The 19,869-nt window shown below is 32.9% G+C and overlaps 1 protein-coding gene across 1 annotated transcript; it reads right to left on the minus strand.

Annotated features, from left to right (window-relative positions):
* Positions 1 to 243: 243 nt before the first annotated feature.
* On the minus strand, positions 244 to 11,086 carry LOC126725369 (ABC transporter G family member 35-like). The gene is made up of 22 exons (XM_050430069.1): positions 10,799 to 11,086; positions 9,964 to 10,370; positions 8,865 to 9,074; positions 8,489 to 8,573; positions 8,199 to 8,358; positions 7,921 to 7,997; positions 7,748 to 7,801; positions 7,166 to 7,256; positions 5,644 to 5,945; positions 4,886 to 5,484; positions 4,447 to 4,607; positions 4,221 to 4,330; positions 3,925 to 4,078; positions 3,669 to 3,824; positions 3,386 to 3,561; positions 2,900 to 3,232; positions 2,430 to 2,804; positions 2,213 to 2,346; positions 1,905 to 2,132; positions 1,612 to 1,783; positions 913 to 1,167; positions 244 to 817 (listed from the first exon to the last, which is right to left on the minus strand). Exons 2-22 carry the CDS (start codon positions 10,353 to 10,355, stop codon positions 545 to 547), a joined length of 4,497 nt encoding a protein of 1,498 aa, XP_050286026.1. The 5' UTR covers positions 10,356 to 10,370; positions 10,799 to 11,086; the 3' UTR covers positions 244 to 544.
* Positions 11,087 to 19,869: the final 8,783 nt, after the last annotated feature.

Here is a 19,869-nt window from a genome sequence, read left to right on the forward strand (position 1 = left end):
AACTTGAACTCCACCTCTTAGTTCGCCTCATGCATTAAAGTTCGTAGGAGTGAAATATTCTGACCTCCATTTTTGCACTTTGACTCTTTCATTTGATTTCACAAGCCCGAATATAAATGCCCACAAAATTTCATAAAATCAATGAAGCATCTAAAGACCCAACTCTTTTTATGTTAGTGTTTTTGCGGTACTAAAAGACAAGGTCGGAAAAAAAAAAATTTTGATAAAACAATGCAAATTGAATAGGATGTAATTGCAACTTTTAATAACTTCTTCCTTCCAAAATAACAATTCCAATAACCTTTACATTTACAATACTGCTTTCAGATTTCTAACTAAACTTTTCATCATTATCTTTCTATAGTAATGAATATATGCTTCTTAAAAAAAAAAAATAAAGAAGAAGAAGAAGATGACATACTTAAGTTTCCTACAAAAATAAATTGAAGCCTTATACAACTATCAGTATTTTTCAATCTAGATTGCGGGAATCATTTTGATTTGTAGAACCTGCTATAACAAGAATTTCTTCTACAGCTCTCTTCTATCTGTTCTGGAAGTTTAGAGTCTTTATGCAATAGGCAAACATGAACGCAAAGAAGACTGCAAAGCCAACCAAAACTCCAGCAACTGGCCCCATGAAATTGGGATCATACCCAAAATGGCTTTCAATATACTCTTTGATAGGAACTCCATCCTTAATCCCAGGTACAGTAATTTTGGCCTCCACATCCCCGTATTGTGACACAATCAATCCATAGACAGTCCATGCTACTGGGCAAATCCAATAATACCAAACCCACCACTTTGGAATTTTCTGAAAGTTCAAAAATCAATGAAATATATGTCAAAAATAAGAATGATTTAACTTATTCCTAAAAAATTATTTTTGAAAGGAGAAATAGTACTTACAGGTCTTGGGATGAAGAAGCCTGAGAAAAGATTGAAGAGAGAATAAAATGCTGCTGCAAAAATGGCTGCTACTTGGTGGTTTGGCGTGATGGAAACAGTCATCATGCCATAATATGTGAAGTATAGGAAGGAGAAGAAGGAGACAAAGAAGAACCAGAAGAATTTTGCTACTGTCCATTCGAAGGCCACCATGGCGTACACAATAAGTGTATAATATGAAGTTTGAACAAGCACATATGGTATTTCAGAAATCACCTGCATATCAAAAATTAAAGTTATTTTCTTATTTAGAAATGATTGAACCAAGTGGTAACAATCAATTTAAAATTCATTGTCGTTGGAAAAATTTGAGCACCCTTTCCTATAAAAATAAGGTCTCCTAGAAAATTTAGATGCTTATAGATCAAAGATAAACCAATGTAATTTGCAAGGATCCAAATGACATTAACCCTCTTTTGATAGTGAAGTACCATACAAAACCTGAGCTTAAGTGACCTACTATGTAAACAGTCTAGTGGACCTTTTGTGGATGAACATAATTCATGAACCCAAATCGTTGGGTTTCTTCAAAAATCTGATAAAACTTGGTCTTTAAAAAAAACGGTAGAATGCATAAAATTCCCTAATTAAGACCACAAAAATACCAAGAGACATGAATTTTCATTGAGAATAGGATGATAATATTAAACGCCTTCCAACCTGTGCAAGGGCATAAGGCATTGCAGAGTACATCCCAGCAGCTCTTTCTCGATAAAACACTGTTCTTTCAATGGCTACTATCGGTTGTACTGTCGAGCAATTATTAATTCCTACAAACAGTACAGCAGCATACATTGCTCCAATGATCATAGTAAGATCACTTGCATTTTCCCTATACCATAAAACATTTAAGACAATGAAAATAATTAGTCAACAGAATGATGAAAGTTAGTTTGCCCATAAAACCAATGAAATGGTTCAAATTATTCTATTAGAAGGAAACAGAAGAGTACCTTTTAGTTCCAACTTTCCAGAAAATTGTCCCAACCATTAGGGCAGCAGCCAAGGTGAAAAAGAATCTGACAAGGTTATAATCTGGACTTCTCCAATAAGTCCACCATGTCTTCCATAAGCAAGATTTGAACTGCCCCCATGTGGGTTGAGAGAACTCTGTGGCAAAATATAGGTCCTTTGCTCCGGGTGGAGGAGTGCTTAACTCTTTTACCAAGGCCTTATTTCTCCTGCACATGAATGCATATGTTAGATCAAGACTGGTAATCACTATTGCTCTTGTATTTCTATGACTAATATCTTGACTTACTGATGCAAGGATGATGACTTGTAGTGTTCAGCAAAGTCCATTCCAAGCCTCACTTCAGCAGCCATTGAACTTACTTCAAGCATCCATGTTGCAGGGTTGTACTTATCTTTGATTTTTGGCACTCCAGGAATTGCCTGCAAAATGAGTATCAAATCAGATAACGCATTATACATTTATAACTTATGGAGGAAGAACAATATCAAGAAGAAAAAAATACCTCAAAATATTCTACTATTTTGTGAGAATTTCGACCCAAAGGTCCGTAGTAGATGACTTGTCCTCCTCTCTTCATTAATAGTAGCTCATCAAAGGCTTCGAAGATATCAATACTAGGCTGGTGAATGGTGCACACAACCGTTCTTCCAGTATCTACAGTATTTCTCACTGTCCTCATGACAATGGCTGCTGCCCTTGCATCAAGACCTGAAGTTGGTTCATCCATAAAAATGATTGAAGGATTGGCAACAAGCTCAACTGCAATTGTCAGCCTCTTCCGCTGTTCTGTTGACAACCCTGTAATTCCTGGAAGCCCCACTATAGCATCCCTGAGATTGTTTAGCTCTACCAATTCCATCACTTCATCAACAAAAATCTGAAAAGATTAAACCCAAGAAGAAATTGTTTTAGTCCCAGAAGTTGCCACATACAAGGTTTAGGACAATTTATAGTAGTTATATAATTTTTTACCATCTTTTCTTCATTGCTGACTTCTTTAGGGAGACGAAGGAAAGCTGAGTAAATCAAGGATTCCCTCACAGTGACTTGAGGTGAGTGAATGTCAGTTTGTTCACAGTAACCAGAAATTCTTGCAAAGGTTTCTTGAATCTTAGGGAATCCAGAGATCCTAACATCACCTTCAATGTAACCACCTGTCTTTCTTCCTGCTAAAACATCCATCAATGTTGTCTTTCCGGCTCCACTGACTCCCATAAGTGCTGTCAAGACCCCAGGTCTAAATGCTCCTGTTACTCCTCGAAGCAACTGGAGCCTGTCTTCTGCTACTCCTTGTTCCTTCATTTCCTGTCAGAAACAACAAAGTTAGTGATAGAGGTAGTTTAGCTAGGCTTATAAAAATCCTAATTTAGAGACACCATTTTATTTTTGAATAATATATGATTACATATAATCTCTTTTTGGTAGAAAAATAATGGAAGATGGGCAGTGGACTCTTACAGCAGGCATGTCCACATAATAATTCACACTGTCGAAAGACATTGCCAAAGGAGTGAATGGGAGAACCATTCCTCTCTTGGGAGCAACGCCATTGGCTGCCTCAAGAGTAGAATCAGCATTTCTGTTTATTCCATTGCTATTAGATCGGCTGCTCATTCGCCTAATTGCCATTTCTCCTGAGGGAATTCAAGTCCATGTAAGGCAACAAATAACATAATGTAATTCACATTGACGATTGACTGTTCAAAAAAACTAAAATTGCCAATATTGTTTTGTTGCATACTTGTATTGTTTCCATCAGAAGCAGACAATGATCGAGAAGCAGAATCTCTTTTCGACACAGGTCGTCTGAGTCTTGGCTCTTCCTTTGTATTTGTGTTGTCTCCTTCCATCTCATCTGCAGCTTCTTCGGATAATATTGCTTGTGGCTTTTCCATTGCTAGTGTATCAACAAGAGAAAAAATAAAAATTGTCATTCAAAAGAAAACAAAATGAAATTGCAAATTCATTTGCACCCTTGAACAGAATGTTGTTCTTACGGTTAAGGTACATAAGTGCTAAGGTGAATAGGACGTTAAATAGAACTGTGAACCCAAGCAGTGCTGCTGCGCCAATCCAGTACCAGTTTCTGTCAGGGAAAACATTAAAGCTCTCAAGAACTGCCACACCCAATTTGGTTGCACCGTCTGTAGCCTGCAGTAGAATCAGGTATTGATCAGAAACTAGAATTCTTTAGTGAGCCAAAAGCATAATTTTCTTACCATGTTCTTATATTTTGAAATTCGTTTCAATATGTTTCTTAAAATATGTATAAATGTATTTTGTAAAAACATACATTTTTGTTCATCCACCTCGGAGCAAACATTTCATTTACAGCAATGGCATTGAAACCGTATGACATAGGTGAAACCCAGTAGCCCCAAATCCACCATTTTGGAATTTCATCTGTTATAATCAAACCAATTTTGAATTAGTTCAACAAACTGTAATGTAACTTTTTATTCAAGGAAAGGTTTTCACTGCTTTGAAATTTATGTTAAAAATTTTGATTTTACACTAACCTCTAGGAAGGATGAAACCTCCAAGTAGGAACACAAGTAGGAGAGTGAGAGCTCCACCAGTGTTGGCAATGATCATAGTCCTGCAGACTGCAGAGATGAGCCTAAAGATCCCAGCGGCCATTTGTTGGATCAGAAATATCAACAATAGTTGCTTGAAGAACCTGTCCATGGGGTTGAGATAGAATGTTCACTTGTCAAAAATTTTATAGTATGCTTAACTACCCTTATGACAAAATTTCCGTAACATTTTTTCGCAATGATTAACATGGTCAGTTGTAATTGAAGCAACAACATCATTTTCACTTAAGTCCACCACTGACGTCACTTTTATTATGCTTCAACCACATTAGACCATATTAGCCTTTGGGAAATAAATAATGTGCATGATAATCATATATTGGTTTATCTCGAGAAGATAATGAAATATTGGTATAATTACCTGCTAGCTTCAGGGGCAAATCCTATGGAGTAGTATGTCATGACCATCCAAACAACGGACTCAAGAACAGACATTGGGATCCGGAGAACCACACTTGGTAGTGTGAAAGTCCAAACTGGGTGAAAGAGGAGGTCTCTCTGCTTGTAAAATACAGGAAGCCTTGCAATGGTCATTGATAGCTCAGCAAAGCCATTGAACATGTTAATGAGCATGGAAAATAGTAGTGCACCAATATATACCGCCCCATCTTCTTCATTCCTAGTTTTCATTTTGGTCCTCAAAAACACGGTGGAAGCTATGATTGCCACAATAATAATTTGGACAGTCTTGAACACATAGACAAAAGAGTTCCTCTTAATCAATAGCCATTCTTTGTCAGTGCATGCCTTTAAGAGATCCATTTTTGAGACTAAATATTTCTTGAAGACTAGAGCTGCCTGATGGCCATTGGCCTTGTTATAAGGTACTGACAACTCATTTTCAAGCTGCATTCCCACATGGAATCTCTTGAACCGGCTAGCGAATTCAGATACCGATGTGTACCGGTATGGTCTTGTTCCATCTGCCCAATATTGCTCTTGATCCTTCCTTGATGTAACCTATATGAGTTACAACAAATTAGTTCTGACTATGCACCTATAAATTGATTAAGGTCACTTTAGCATACTTAGTACGTACATACACATAGGCTAAAGTCGTGTTTTCAAAACCCGACTTGATAGTAAGGAGTGTGTAACAAGATCTAGCAATAAGTTTACCTCTTGCAAGAAATCAGCAGTACCCTTTCTCTCAGGACACTTGAAGCCACATGTTTCAAAGAACTCGAGTATGTGCTCTCGTGGGCCCTGGTAGACAATCTTGCCCTCTGATAGTAGGACGATATCATCAAACAGATCAAATGTCTCAGGAGCAGGCTGGAGTAGGGACATCAATACGGTGGCCTCAGTAAGGTGTACAATCTGTTGCAAGCATTTCACTATTTGGAATGTTGTGGAGCTATCTAGACCAGTTGATATCTCATCCATGAATAGTGTTTTTGTTGGCCCAACAATCATCTCTCCTGTATTTGATCAAATTTTTGGCATATTAACAACCAACTATAGATCCACTTGAGTGACACATTAGTAACATAATTTAGGCCTAGTTGATACTTAAATGGGCTTTTACATTGGTCCAAAACAATTATAACCCACATTGTATTGTTGAGGTCCAAATCAACCTTTACTTGAGTGGAAACCTATCCCTACATATGCATGCGACCATATTTTCAAGTGTGGGGTAGTAATGGTAATAATTGGATGCAAATGTCAACCCAAAAAATCTTTTTTTTTTTCTAGGTAAGATAGGATTTGAATATGTGATATGCTATCTTTACTATCAAGTCACAAGATTATGGATTTCTTTTTTGTATAGACACGACTCAATCTTAAATTCTCAAATTTTTTATTTGACGACAAAAAATTTTTATTTTTTGAACTAATTGGAATTTGCAACTTGAATCAATGAGGACTTGTTAAGATAAGCTAATCCCATTACCGCTTTAAGAATGTTGCTTAAGATGAACTTTGTTTTTTAATAGTTAAATTTCTTGTTCAGGATGCATCGACTATACATTTGAAATTTTATTGGTTTACATGGATGTATGGGTCTTTCTTTCTTACTTTCTTTATTTTATTCTTATTTTTTTTTTCCGCATATAAAATGTGGTCATATACAAGCTAGGTTGATAGGTCACCAAACCCCAACGATTAAGAGTCTTTTTTTTTTTTTTTTTTCTCCCATATATTTGTTAGGGTGGGTTGGTGGGTTAGTGACTATTCCTCCAATTTTTTTTTTAAAAGACCTATCTCCATGCTAAAGAATGTTATTTAATCTTTGGCTGCAGGTATTCCATGTGAAACATGAAGACAAAGTGATAATATATTTTGGTGGCTATTTGGGTAGACAAATTCAAATGATACATTTTCAATCTATTGAGGGGTAGGTGGAAGTTCATGAGTTTGGCCCTTTTTTTTTTTTTTTTTTTTTTTTTTGGTAATCAAGTTTGGCTCATTTGAACTCATAGGCTACATTTCCTTGAATCCTGAACCTATGAAATTCGAAAAATATGGTTTGTAGCCACCTTTTGAATTTTATAAGTGTAGAAATTTGTATTCTTTTTGTACCTAATACCCACTTATACCAATATATCCTTTTTTTTTTTTTTCCTAAAACATGATAATTAAGTCCAATTTAAGAAAATATAGGTAGAAGAAAATGAAGCTGAATTCTCTAATTGACCTGTTGTTACTCGTTTTTTCTGTCCACCCGATATCCCTCGTTGCATTTCATCTCCAACAATGGTGTCCTTGCATATATCAAGCCCTAATATCTGTTTAATTAAAAATGAACAAAAAAGTGACATGTTAGAGGTATTTCAATAGGGACAAAGTTAGGCAATTATAGGCATGTTTAAAAAGTGAATGGGAACTCTCTTTTTTGAGAATAAAGTGAATGGGTACTTGAGGTCACTAGGAAAAATTCAATTTTTTTTTTAGAAATAGAAAGTTGTCACCAGGGAAAGTGTCAAAAAAACCAACAAGGCAAGGGCCCCAATTATCCACCAACAAATGACAGTCGTCAGCGGAGTAGTTGAGGAGAAATTTTTGACTGAGTTGAAAATTTGTATATAGATGGTGACTATAATTTTAGTGAGTTGTTCGAATTTGAGTTGCTAAAAAGTCAGAAGCAAAACCTTCTTGGCAACTAATATCATTATTATTAAAAAAGACAGTAGAAGTGGCTTGGTTAGGACTTGATAACCATACAATTAAATGAGATGAAGCTATCAGAAATAAGGAGGCTATATTAATTGTAACTTACTTTAAGGGTATAGTCAGTAATGAGACTGTTCTCAACTCCTTCCATTGATGTTGCCTAATTTCAAGAAATACCAACAACAAATTATTAACTTGGGAGATAACTAAAATATCGAAAATTAAGTATGAAAAAATTAATGTTGAATATTAATTATTGACTAAATTTGTAGTATGTACCTTCATAAAAAGATCAACTTCTGCCTCTGGAAGTATTCCAGCATCCTTTTCTCTTCTGGCAAGTTCAGTTAAGAGTTCTATACCAAAATAAATAAAAATTGTTATCATTTAGAAAAAAAAAAAAATTATATATATATATATAGGAATTAATTAACATAGAAAAATGCTAAAGGCACAAATTATTTTTCATTTTTTTTTTTTTTTTACAAGCCGTTGATATGATGAATGATTATTAGTAAGTAAAAACAATAACATAATTTTTGTTTTCCGTAAATTACCGTATCGAGTTCCAACCCCTTGGCACCTTGCTGAGAAATCTAGAGTTTCTTTCACAGTCATTTCTCCAACATGAACATCATTTTGGCTAATGTATGCGGATGTCTTCTTAGGCACAAACTCATTTAGCCTGTAGCCATTGTAAGTGATGTCTCCTCTAACCTGTTCCATGAATTTATCATTAGCTAATTACCCTTGTCTTTTTTCTTTTCTTTTCTTTTTTTTTTTTAATAAAAAAGCCAACCCTTGTCTTTTCTTAGAAGAAACAATGGAGCCATTGAGATGAGCTAACCTTGAGGCTTGGGTCCAACTTTCCAGCCAATGCCAGCAAAAGGGTTGTCTTCCCAGAAGATGGGGGCCCTAACAATAGGGCCATCCTATATAACAAAACAAATAATGGGTGCATAAAAACGATTAGTATAATTAGCAACAGTTTGATCAACTATGATGTGGGTACTAATAGAGTTACATCCAGGAAAGAATGACTTCTATAAGTTACTAGGTTCATTGTATATATACCACCTGCCGACAGATTATTGTCTCTATACATGGTCCAATTTTCACATTAGAAATCATATATAACTTGAAGTTGATTTTAAGCTCAAATGCTATCATTCTTTCTTGAATTTTATAATAACTAGTCACACCCCAAATTTTAATTTATATACCTTGAAGGTTTTACAATTCCTGAGGCATCCTTAAGAATTGTTAATTTTGTTGTCTTGGTCAGTCCAATCCCAAGCAAACCAAGAGCCGATTCGGCAATGTTTCTGGCAACATTTGGAAGAGTGGGAAGAGCTCTTGTGCCAACATAGCAATCAGCTTCAATCGTTAAATGATCAAACCGAACTTCAACAGTAGGAAGTCGGATACCAACCCTGAAATTATAATAAAAGCAAATTGATTAGACTACAATAACAAAATTGCACCTAAATGTTGTTGGCTCAGTTGAGTCGACTCGGTTAGGTACATACAACAAACTTTGACATGCCAAGTCCAGAATATATAAAAGGAAATATTTTAACATATCCTGTCAAATATTGCTTTAACTACTTTATATTTTTAACGGAAATTAAATGATTTTTAAAGTGTTAAAGTAGCTCAAGCCAATTTAACCACAAATTCAAGCAAAATCACAGAAATAATATTTTATTTTACTAGTACAAAGAAAGGGAACAGGAAGAACCATTGTCAACTTTGATTAACTTCTAAGTATAATTTGTTTGTCGTAGCATATGACAAAGACAAGCAACTATCTTGTTAGGAAGAAAAATATGAGATAACAATTACACACAGAATAGTTGAAGAATGAAAGTGATTAATCAGGATCATTTACTTGCATGGCATGCTTACTGACACTCACAAAGTAAATGACACTTTTCTTACACAATCTTAAATTCCAAGCAAAATTAGTTTGATGTTTAATGTTAAAAGTTAAAAGTTAGTGATTTGTTATTTCCTACCGATTTTGAACTTATCTCTTTTATGGTCATTTATTTGCACATATAATTAGGCGGGTGGATAATGGACCAGGACTGTCATTTATGTGTGAAAAATATATTCATATAATTATTATAGTACAAAAGAAAAAAAAATTACAGCTCATTCTATCCCTTGTTCAGAAAATACTTGTTTAGAAATAATTAATCTTTGATTAAAAAAAAAAAATCTTAGAAAAACCCATTAAAATCATTGTTCTCTTCTTTGTGTGCTTCATTTTATTTCTAAACTTCTTCAAGAACTTAGATAAAGCAATAAAGAACTTACTTATCGATTCTATTTCTAAACTTCTTCAAGAACCTCTCATTATCTTCCTCTGCAACCTTAAAAATCCTGTCAATGAATTCTTGCCTCTCATCCAAATCCAGCTTTCTTACATCCACTTCTTTGTGCATTTTTTTAGCATGTGGATGCTCATTCTCCATGTAAGAGTTGATAATACTTGTTCTTAGACGATCGTAGGTGGGTAATTTCTCAATGGCAGCCCATTTTAGAGCTTCCTCATCTTCGTCAACATGACTGTTTCGGCGAGAGTGCCTATTACCTGAAAATACATCTTCCATGCTCCAACTTTGCCTGCTCATGCTCCTGCTTACGTTTCTGCTAAAGCTACGGCTTGTCCGCCTTTCCGAGCCTCTTGCTTTATCTATTCCTTCCATCTTCTTCTTCTTCTTCTAATGAAAATTTACAGAAACAAGAACATGCCCAGATTGTTAATTATAGAATGGAAGCTAAAAGCTAGAGAGGACACACTGAAAGAGTTAAAAAAAAAGTTATATCTGTGTTTGGTTGTTGAGAAAAAGATGTGAAAGATAAGAAAATGAAATGAAATGAAATTCATGTACGTTACATTCAGTAATAGTTGAGCTGAATGTGAAGTGTTAGAAAAGTCAGGGGACCATGACACCTCAACTGATCGAACCTAAGACGTACAACTACATATAATTAAGTTGAGGGCAGTTTTCAACCTTTCACGCCATTCCAAGAGTAAATGCTACATAAACCATTAAAGCTTCTGTTCTTTTTATAAATTCACTGAAATTTCCCATCAACTAAAAAGAAGTGGGGAAATGAAATGAAATGAAAGAAAAATAATGCTTACTTTGTTGGGTTTTCTTGAAGCTTTGTATTTTCAGAAACAAAGAGATAGGGAAAAAAGAACAGTATTTGGTTGGTGGCAATATGAAATTCTTGTGACTCTCACTGTTTTTTTGTTTTATAATTCTTTTCCTCTCCAACAAATCTTGAATTAGTCCTGCTCTCTTGTCTTTCTAGGACTCTGAGAGAGAGCTAGGCTAAGTCTGTTTGTAATAGAAATTTATGGGGATATTTATACATGTGTGGGAGAGAGAGAGAGAGTTGATGGCTGCTATGACTGAGTTAGGGAGAACTTTTCCTTTCGCATTTAGTAAAGTAGAGAGTGTCTTCATTGGCCGCATTCAAACGCACCGGCTATATAGAAATAGAAAATAGAAGAGAATAAAAGTCAAATTTTCGATTTTGTTTATTGGTTCTATTTTGGTTGGCTAAATTATGTGGCCTCGTCTCTATTTCTATTTGCCAATTGCGTGATGCATAGCACTTGCTTGTCAGTACGGGTTATGGTATTGTCCCTCCAGATATACTAGCATACATACATGTCGTGGTCTCTCACATTCACAAGTCACAACATGGGCTTTGATGCAAAATGAGTAAATGACAGAACACAATTTGACTATAGTCCATATATGTTGGATAAGAATTAGCTAAAATATCAATGACAAATAGTGAGAAAAAAAAAAATGTTGAGATTTGTGTTTTAAAAATATGTTTAGGTTAAAGGGATGAGTAATTAATCTATGTTAAATATTTTTTATCTATAAAAAATATTTTGGACCAAAAAAAAATGTTTAAAAAAAAAAGTGGATTAAGTAATTGTGGCATGGGGGGATTTAGTAATATATATATATATATATATATACACTCAATTTAAAAAATTTAAAAATAAAATAAACAAAACAAAACAAAACTCTAGCCTTCCTTTGACCCATTAATTGCCTCTAAGTGTGAGTTTGGATAGCGGTAGGAGTGGCGTTTTGTGCATCTGTATTTTTTTCCCTGGATCCTGTGCACTGTTCATGGGACTCGCAAATACGAAATCTGACAAAATCAACTTTAAAACTGGGTCCTATGGCACTATTCACACATTTAAAAACTATTTTGCTACAGTATTTTCAGCAATAAATTTTCACTTTTTAGCAATAAGCGATATCCAAACAGACTCTAAGTTAGATAACTCTAGAGAGAAGACTTGTCAAAGGATTCCCAAAGAGAGGGTGTTTGAATAATTTTGAAATTATTGAGGGAAGCACCTCAGGGGAAAAAAAAGTAATTAGACTCTAAGATAACTTATTAAAGTAATTTTTGGGACATCTTTTTTAGTAATTGAATTGACCATGAAGACTTTTAGGTCATTTTAAGTGTTCTTTAGAATTTGCAAGAGTTTTTGAGTAGGCATTGATAGATGTAAGTAACATTGTTCTCGACTAGTTATATTTTACTTAAAATACAATATTTTATTTATTAAATATTATTTTGTATTTTCTTTAAACAAATTATTTAATTAGTTATTTTTGTTGTTTTTATTTGAAGAAAAGAATTAGTTTCTTATTGAAATAATATAAATGTAGTTGATTTGGTTTTATTTTATAAATGTATATTTTGTGAAGAGAACCATGATTTGAATGAAATATTTGTCTAAATTATGATTTAAATGTATATGATATATATATATATATATATATATATTTTTTTTTTAGTATGAGACAAAATGAGACCGGATAATTTCTAAAAAGTTATATATGCAATCTGACTATGCTTTAGACCCCGCGAAAGGGGTACATTGGCATAATAACTAGTTTTTATGAGACTAACCACATGACAACACATAATTCTAGACCTAGTCACTAGGATATAGCAAAATCAAAAATTGTTAAAAATATGGATCTAATTGGATATGTGAACTATTTCAATTGTCCAATAAAAAATTTTCTCATATTTTTGAAACTCATTGTATAATGTATGATGTTTTGGAACTCATTGTAAATTATAATTATTCATATTTGTGGAGAACTCCTAGATTAGTTTTTGGATCAAATGAAGACGAAATTTCTAATCCTATGAATTTGTATAGTACATACAATTTTTTTATTATTATTTATATAATATGCTTGATCGAGTTAGTTGTGTTTGTTTGTTTAGACCCCTTTAAAACAAATTTTTTAACCTAGTTAATTAACCAAGTTGACACTTAGGTTTATTATTCAGATCTAGGTTAAACAGTTATAGAGATCATATCATGCTATGTGGAAAAATAAATAAGACAACAATATGAGTACCTAGGAAAACCAATGAAACCAACAATTTCAAGATAAAAATCCTAGGGAGAATTTAACCTGACCTATCCTCAAGGCAAACAAATCCACTAATAGTGAATTGAAGTTTTTACAATAAGATTTAACCTTAAATATATCGCTACCTCCAGTAGTAACTTACTGACACGATCACATGCAAACTCCAAATCCACGGACTCTTTCTCTTTTGGATTTGCTTTGCACAAACACCCACGTTTGTGACTTTGAGATCCCACTCAAAGGTTTAGCAATACAAACTCTCTAGTTTGTGACTCCAAGACCACCCTTGAAAATTTAGATCATCAACAATTGTTGATCTTGTTGCAGCAACTTCAAATCTACTGATTCTAAAGATATGAGAATGATTTCTAGTAACAATAGTTTTTAGATCTCACAAGAGCACGTCCAAAGTCTCTACAAAACGTGCCTTAGGATTTCCTTTATATACTATGTGAAATTGATTTGAAACCCTAATCACTTATTGGGCTTAATGAGCAATGAGCTGAACTTAAAATCTGCAGAGCACGTATTTCAATCAGTCGAAACTTAGTCTTGAGCAATCGAACTCTTCAGAATTTGAATTCTTATTTCCTCAGCTTGTATGCTTCAGAATTTGAATTCTTATTTCCTCAGCTTGTATGCTTCAGAATTTGAATTCTTATTTCCTCAGCTTGTATGCTCTTGATTCTTGACTTGTATCACTTTAAGCATTGTCTAATCAAACTTATAGACTTAGAAATCTATATATAAACAAGTTTGTACTCACAGTTTGCAAATTGTTTTAAACTTTTAGAACCTAACAAGTTGAGTTGAGATTTTTGTTACTTATTTAATTGTCAAGCTTACCCCCTTTTCACAAAAATTCTGATTTTGGAATCTGTATTCCCATATAAGGCTCCTAAATCATTTAAATTGATTCATCTCTCCTTTTTGGTTCATTGTATGACTAAAAGTCATAAACCCACTCAAGTCTTTACTCCACATTGTGCCCAATCCATCCTCCAACTAATCCAATGACTATCTCTAAAGAGTATGTATAGGAGGATGTTGAGGTTGATCTAAAATGTTTAAATAATATTAATTATATTAATTTGATTTAGAAGAGAATTCATATAATTAATTTTTTTTTTTAGTTTGGATTTAAATTTTTTATATATATTTAAGTTGGTTCTCCTAAAAAAATTGATCTAAAATGTTAAAATAATAGTATTAATTATATCAATATGTTTTAAAACACAATTCACGAGTTGCAAATAGATTGGGTAGGGACGAAAAACCCTTATTTTGAGTTATGTAAAGAATAATTTGATGTAAATATTTTTATTATATATGAGAAAATAACATATGATAAATCATATTATATACATATGTCTATATATATATATATATATATTTGAATTTCATTTTTGATATATTTAACTTGGTTCTCCCGGGGAAAATTAATGATTCGGACTTTGGCCACTGTTAACATACAGAGTCCGTTTGGATACAACTTATTTTTGCTGAAACTGAAAATTGAAAACACTGTAGCAAAATAATTTTTAAATGTATGAATAGTGCTGTGGGACCCATTTTTAATTAAAATTTGGATAAAAAAAAAAAAAAAAGATGTTTGTGGGTCCCGTGAACAGTACACGGGATCCACAAACAGTGCCATTTCAGTCTAATGGGTGGACGTTCAAGGTGCTAGTGGGTCCCGTGCACAGTGCACAGTACCCACTGGCAGGTCTATCCCCCATCAGAGTTAACTTCTGGTACCAAAAAAAAAAAAAAAGAAAAAAAAAAGAAGAGAAAATGTGAAAGAGCAAAACGCAGACTTAAATAAGCTAAATCCAAACCGCACCACAGTGTATGAAATTTTTAAGAATAACAGGGACAAGCTTACGTACTTAACCCTAAAACTCGTAACATGGAGCAAAAATTTACACTATTCATTAGCTTCTACGAGGATTAAGCATACCTCCTGAATTTAAGAGTAGCCACAAGATATTAAGCAGAATTAATGGTCTCCAAATGGCTTAGTGGTTTTAAAACAAACTCTAGTTTAGTGGTTTCTATGATGTCCTTTAATCATTTATTTTATGTTCACCCTTGTTCTCTACTCTAATCATGGATTATATATAGGGAACTGGTCATCAAGTGGCGGAAGATGGTCCCTCAATACACATACTGCGGTGAAGGAGCCAATGAGTATTTTAACATAAGAATTTATTTTTTTTTATTTTACATACTCATTTTTTAAAATACTCATATCAAATTATTTATTTCACACTACATTTCATTTAAATATTAACTTTTTTTTTTTAATTATTTCATTTTCTTCACACACAATAACTATCATCTATTCTTATCCTTTATCATTGAGATACGTAAATAAATAATTTAAAAAAAAAAAAACTAAATGCTAAATGAATAGTACTAGTATAAATTTACATAATTATTATAACAATTGTACATATTTTTACACAACTTTATATAACCTGATAGGAATGAATCTTGAACTTAGCCCTTTTTCCATGATACAAGCATTGACGCAAGGGTGAATACAACATTCACCTACTCAAGAATATTCAATTTCTTTTTTATACCGTCTTCGTTTGGGCCTTATAGGCAAGTGCTTATGTAATTTATGTAATTTGGAGGTCCCTGGAGTGTAATTTTTATACTTACTTTTAGATTTTTGTCTTTTGGCTGAATAGACTTGCTTTTATATATTCAATTAAATAAATATCTCCCCTTCTAATAAAAAAGTCCATATTGGTACTGCATTGTTAGTCACAGGCCAACTATTTCTTATCCTTTATTTTCTTTATTTGTCTCTTGCTTCTGATTTTCTTTTTCTTGAATTTTCTTTAGTTGAAGTTGGAGGTAACTAGTTACTAGGTACTATACGAATTACCTCACACCCACGTTCATGGTTGCTCTCTCCAGCCTTGGATATTTTTTTTAAAAAAAGAAAATGATGTTCATCCCGTTTCTGAACCTACTTAATCCACATGTTGATTGTGGGTGATTTTCTCTCATGGAATAGTAGGATGATAGAAATATTTTATAAAAAGTTCAACTGAAAATTCACAACTTCAAATCTGGCCTTTCACAAAAAGAAAGTGGTATAGATACTATATTGGGTTGTTGGATGGACCATTTGCCCTTGCCTGTTTGAACTAAGGCAAAAAATGGTGTTGCTGTATAGGTTTTCAACTTCGCATGCATTTCTATAATACAAAAAAGGTTCATAATACTAACTTAATAGAAAAGATTTATTGGAAGTACACCAAATCACAGTGCACAATCTTCTAATATGACCTGATTAATAAGTATATTTATTTTTACTTTCTTCTTCTGGAATTCTTATAACGCAACAGTCTTGCTTTGCGGAAAAAAAAATAGTCTACGTACTCAATTGCTTTGCATGTTCAAAAACTCTTGGTTCAAAATCGCTGCCACTCCTATCGTACTATTTGTTTTTCTTTCTAGAACTTGTGTTGTCATATAAAAATTTGATTTCGTCATTGGAACATCATCTTATATTTATTTTCACAATCTAAAGCTGACCTTATCAAAGATATACCTGGTTAGAGTGGAAGACCTTGTCATATTACAATGCTATTTTCTAATGAAAGTTAAGAAAGTTATTGGAATATAAAGAGTGTTCATATTACATGAGATGGGGCTTTCGTGGGAAGTTATTATGTTAGTTGGCTTTTGAAGTTGGAGAACTCCGATTTCAACCCAGTGATAGCAATACGTGTTCTTTCTTCAATATATATATTATGGGGTTCTTTTTTTTTCTTTTTTTCTTTTTTCTCTGGTGGTAGTTAAACAAGAAATCGTTTTCAACCAAAAAAAAAAGGTTAAAAGAAGAAGTCATTCTCGGACATCACGGACTGGGTTACCTTGGACTTTTTGGTTACAGGGGCAATCCTTTAATATGCTCCTTTGAAATTCTTGCAGTTTTCAATCATGTAAAAACCTTTTAACGTATTTGAAGACTATCTGCGAAATCGAAGGTTAAGAAAACATAATGTAACTACTACAAATTAAAATATAGTAAATAATTGAAGAGAAAGAGTAGATGAGACCAATTAAACATGAATTTCAAATCCTTGAGTAGATTAGAACCTACTAAACATAAATTTCAAATCCATCTTGAAAGTATTCAGTCAATGGCTTAGAAGGAAGAACAAAATAGTTAATTTTCAAAAAAAAATCTTAGGAAAATCTTAACACCACACAAGGTTAAGAGGAAGGATTCACTATACATTATTATTGTTGGCATATTTGGTGTCAAATTTTCATGAATTTCCTTATAATTTATTATTTTCATTATAATTTATACGTTTGTGAGTTTCATTGTACTTGGTTGAAAGGTTAAAGTGTTGAAGCGGCATTGAGGATCTCAATCAAGTGAGAACTCATTGTCATGAGAAATTTAGTTTTCTAGAAGCATTTATCTAGTGATCTTGCTTGACACTTGCCCCTCTCCCGGTTGAGCAAGATTGCAAACGAGAGAGAAAACTATTACATCCATTCTTTGTTGTGCCCATCCACTTAGCCCTCTCGTATATGTTATAACCCTCTAATCACACGAAATACATGACCCAATTCTCATATTGAAGAGGTAGAGAGCGACCCTTCACCCTAGAGCAAAAATCCATTTGCTCTCTCTATCTTCACCCTGTCCAATTTCCAAATCTATTGAGATCAGATTCAAACCTAACATAGTCTGGAGGGTTAATAAGTGCTACATATTGTAACTATTTGTGTTAGTGAAATTGGTTGTTACTATAGGCAACGGAGATATTTTTTTGGCCAGTTTTTTTTTTTTTTCCTCTCTCTGTAAACATTTTACGGTGTTTGGGTGTGTGTTGTTGATTGGGATTCTATTGTGATTAATTGTGTATTCATGCATATGTTAATCGGCTAATCATATTAAAAATTGGGCTCAAAACTGTAATTGCCTTTATGTTAGAACTTTATTCTCTCTCTTGTGTGTGTATTTCTTTCTCAATAAAATTAATAAAAGAGAAAAGAAAAGCATAAAATTGACAAAAGCTATAAAATTGGGCTCTAAAGTCGAACCTCTCGTACGTACTTGATATAGATTACGACACTCAATCTCTCAGCTAATCGAACTCTTTGTAAGGGGTTTCTCCTCTCACCAAAAGAATATTTGATGGATCAATGTTGGTACACTTTAACCTGAGCACTCTAATGTTGGCACGCTTTGAGCCATAACTTACGTAAGGATATTAAAGCATATATGTGGTTCGAACAGAAGGTCAGAGTTTAAAGCCTCTTAGGTCTTAACAAATCGTGCTTTGTGACTATAATGTCTTGCGTTTTTTCAAAAGTGTGTAGCTTCTGCTTTCCTAATGTTAAGGTCACTGATGGAACAGTTCACTTTTCTTTGCTAATCTCGGTGTGGATGATTTCAGCAACATTGTCAACGGAAGATACTAATGGGTTTTAATTTACATAACTTTAACATTATTTTATTTTACTTTATTATCTATGTTGTTCGTAATCTATAAACTATCTTCAAATTATATTAATCACAGTTAATAATTTTTAAACATTTTTTATCAACATAGTTGTTTTATTTATAAAAATAAAAAATTAGAGATTGCACAATTAATATATAATAATAGTTTTAAGAATTATAAAACTTATAAAAAAATAATCATTTTTAAATAAATCAAATAATAAATATGACTTTACATTCCTAAAAATATAAAATTCAATATAAGAAAAATATAACAATAATAAAAACTAAATAAAAATATTATTCTATTAGATGACAATTGCAATAAGAATCTCTAACTACTAAGTCCTAACCACAAAAATCGCAATTGTCATTTATTTAAAAATAAAAACATAAATGTCCCTATTTTTTCTCCAAATGGATAATAATAATAATAATAATAATAATAATAATTTATGGCAAATAAGGAAGGCTTCTATTAAAGAGATTTACTTATCTATTTTTAGGAATAATATTTTGAATATGTTTTAAATAAATGGGCTACATATAAGAGTAAAAAAGAGGAAGAAAAAAGATGCATTAATCATTTACATAAATTTATTTATATACTCTTAGGGAATATATACCTTGTGTAAGCTTTGATTTAATATGCTATAAATGATATAAGAGAGATGTTCGTCAAACCGCTCAAATCGTATGACCGCATCTAAACCGACTAAAAGATAAGCCCTTACCCACCTAAAACTTGTCGGGCTACTCTTAATCATCCCAAAATAAAGAAAAATTGGCCTAACATTTAAGAAATTAGCCCAAAATAAAGAAAACCCAACTTTGAGCTAGGCCAATCCAGAACAAAACTGACCAAACTGCACCTTGATATACCGCACCATATCACATATATGACTGCAAAATTAAGGTGTGGTACGTTGATTATTTTGGCCAAACCACACCTTATAGTGTGATGATTATTTATGAATCATTTAATGTAATATGTACAAATATTTTAAAATTTAGAGATTAGTTGAATTTTTTTTTTTTTTTTTTCATATAAAATATACAAGTGGGAGAGAAGGATATTCAAAAGCTACCCCCAATGTATGGTTCTTTTCTTGGGGAGAAATTCCTGAAAACTTATGCTATGTTTGGAAGTTTGGAGGGAGAGAGTAGTGGGTAGGGGAGTAGAGAGGAATGGTAATCTTTCACATTGTTTAGATGTTTTTAAAATTAAGTAAGGAGAGAGGAATAATTAGTATTTTCATAATTTGTAATTTTGTTAATATGGTAAAGGTAAATTTG

The sequence above is a fragment of the Quercus robur genome, chromosome 5 (assembly GCF_932294415.1).
Source record: "Quercus robur chromosome 5, dhQueRobu3.1, whole genome shotgun sequence".
NCBI classification, from domain to species: Eukaryota; Viridiplantae; Streptophyta; class Magnoliopsida; order Fagales; family Fagaceae; genus Quercus; species Quercus robur.

Bases quoted from the DNA above. Each gene is read 5' to 3' on its own strand.
- LOC126725369 (XM_050430069.1), bottom strand. From the start codon at position 10,355: ATGGAAGGAATAGATAAAGCAAGAGGCTCGGAAAGGCGGACAAGCCGT. The intron at 4,331-4,446 runs GTTAGTGTAAAA...TGATTATAACAG, and splicing joins AGGTTTCATCCTTCCTAGAG to ATGAAATTCCAAAATGGTGG. The intron at 4,079-4,220 runs GTATGTTTTTAC...ATTCTACTGCAG, and splicing joins CGAGGTGGATGAACAAAAAT to GCTACAGACGGTGCAACCAA.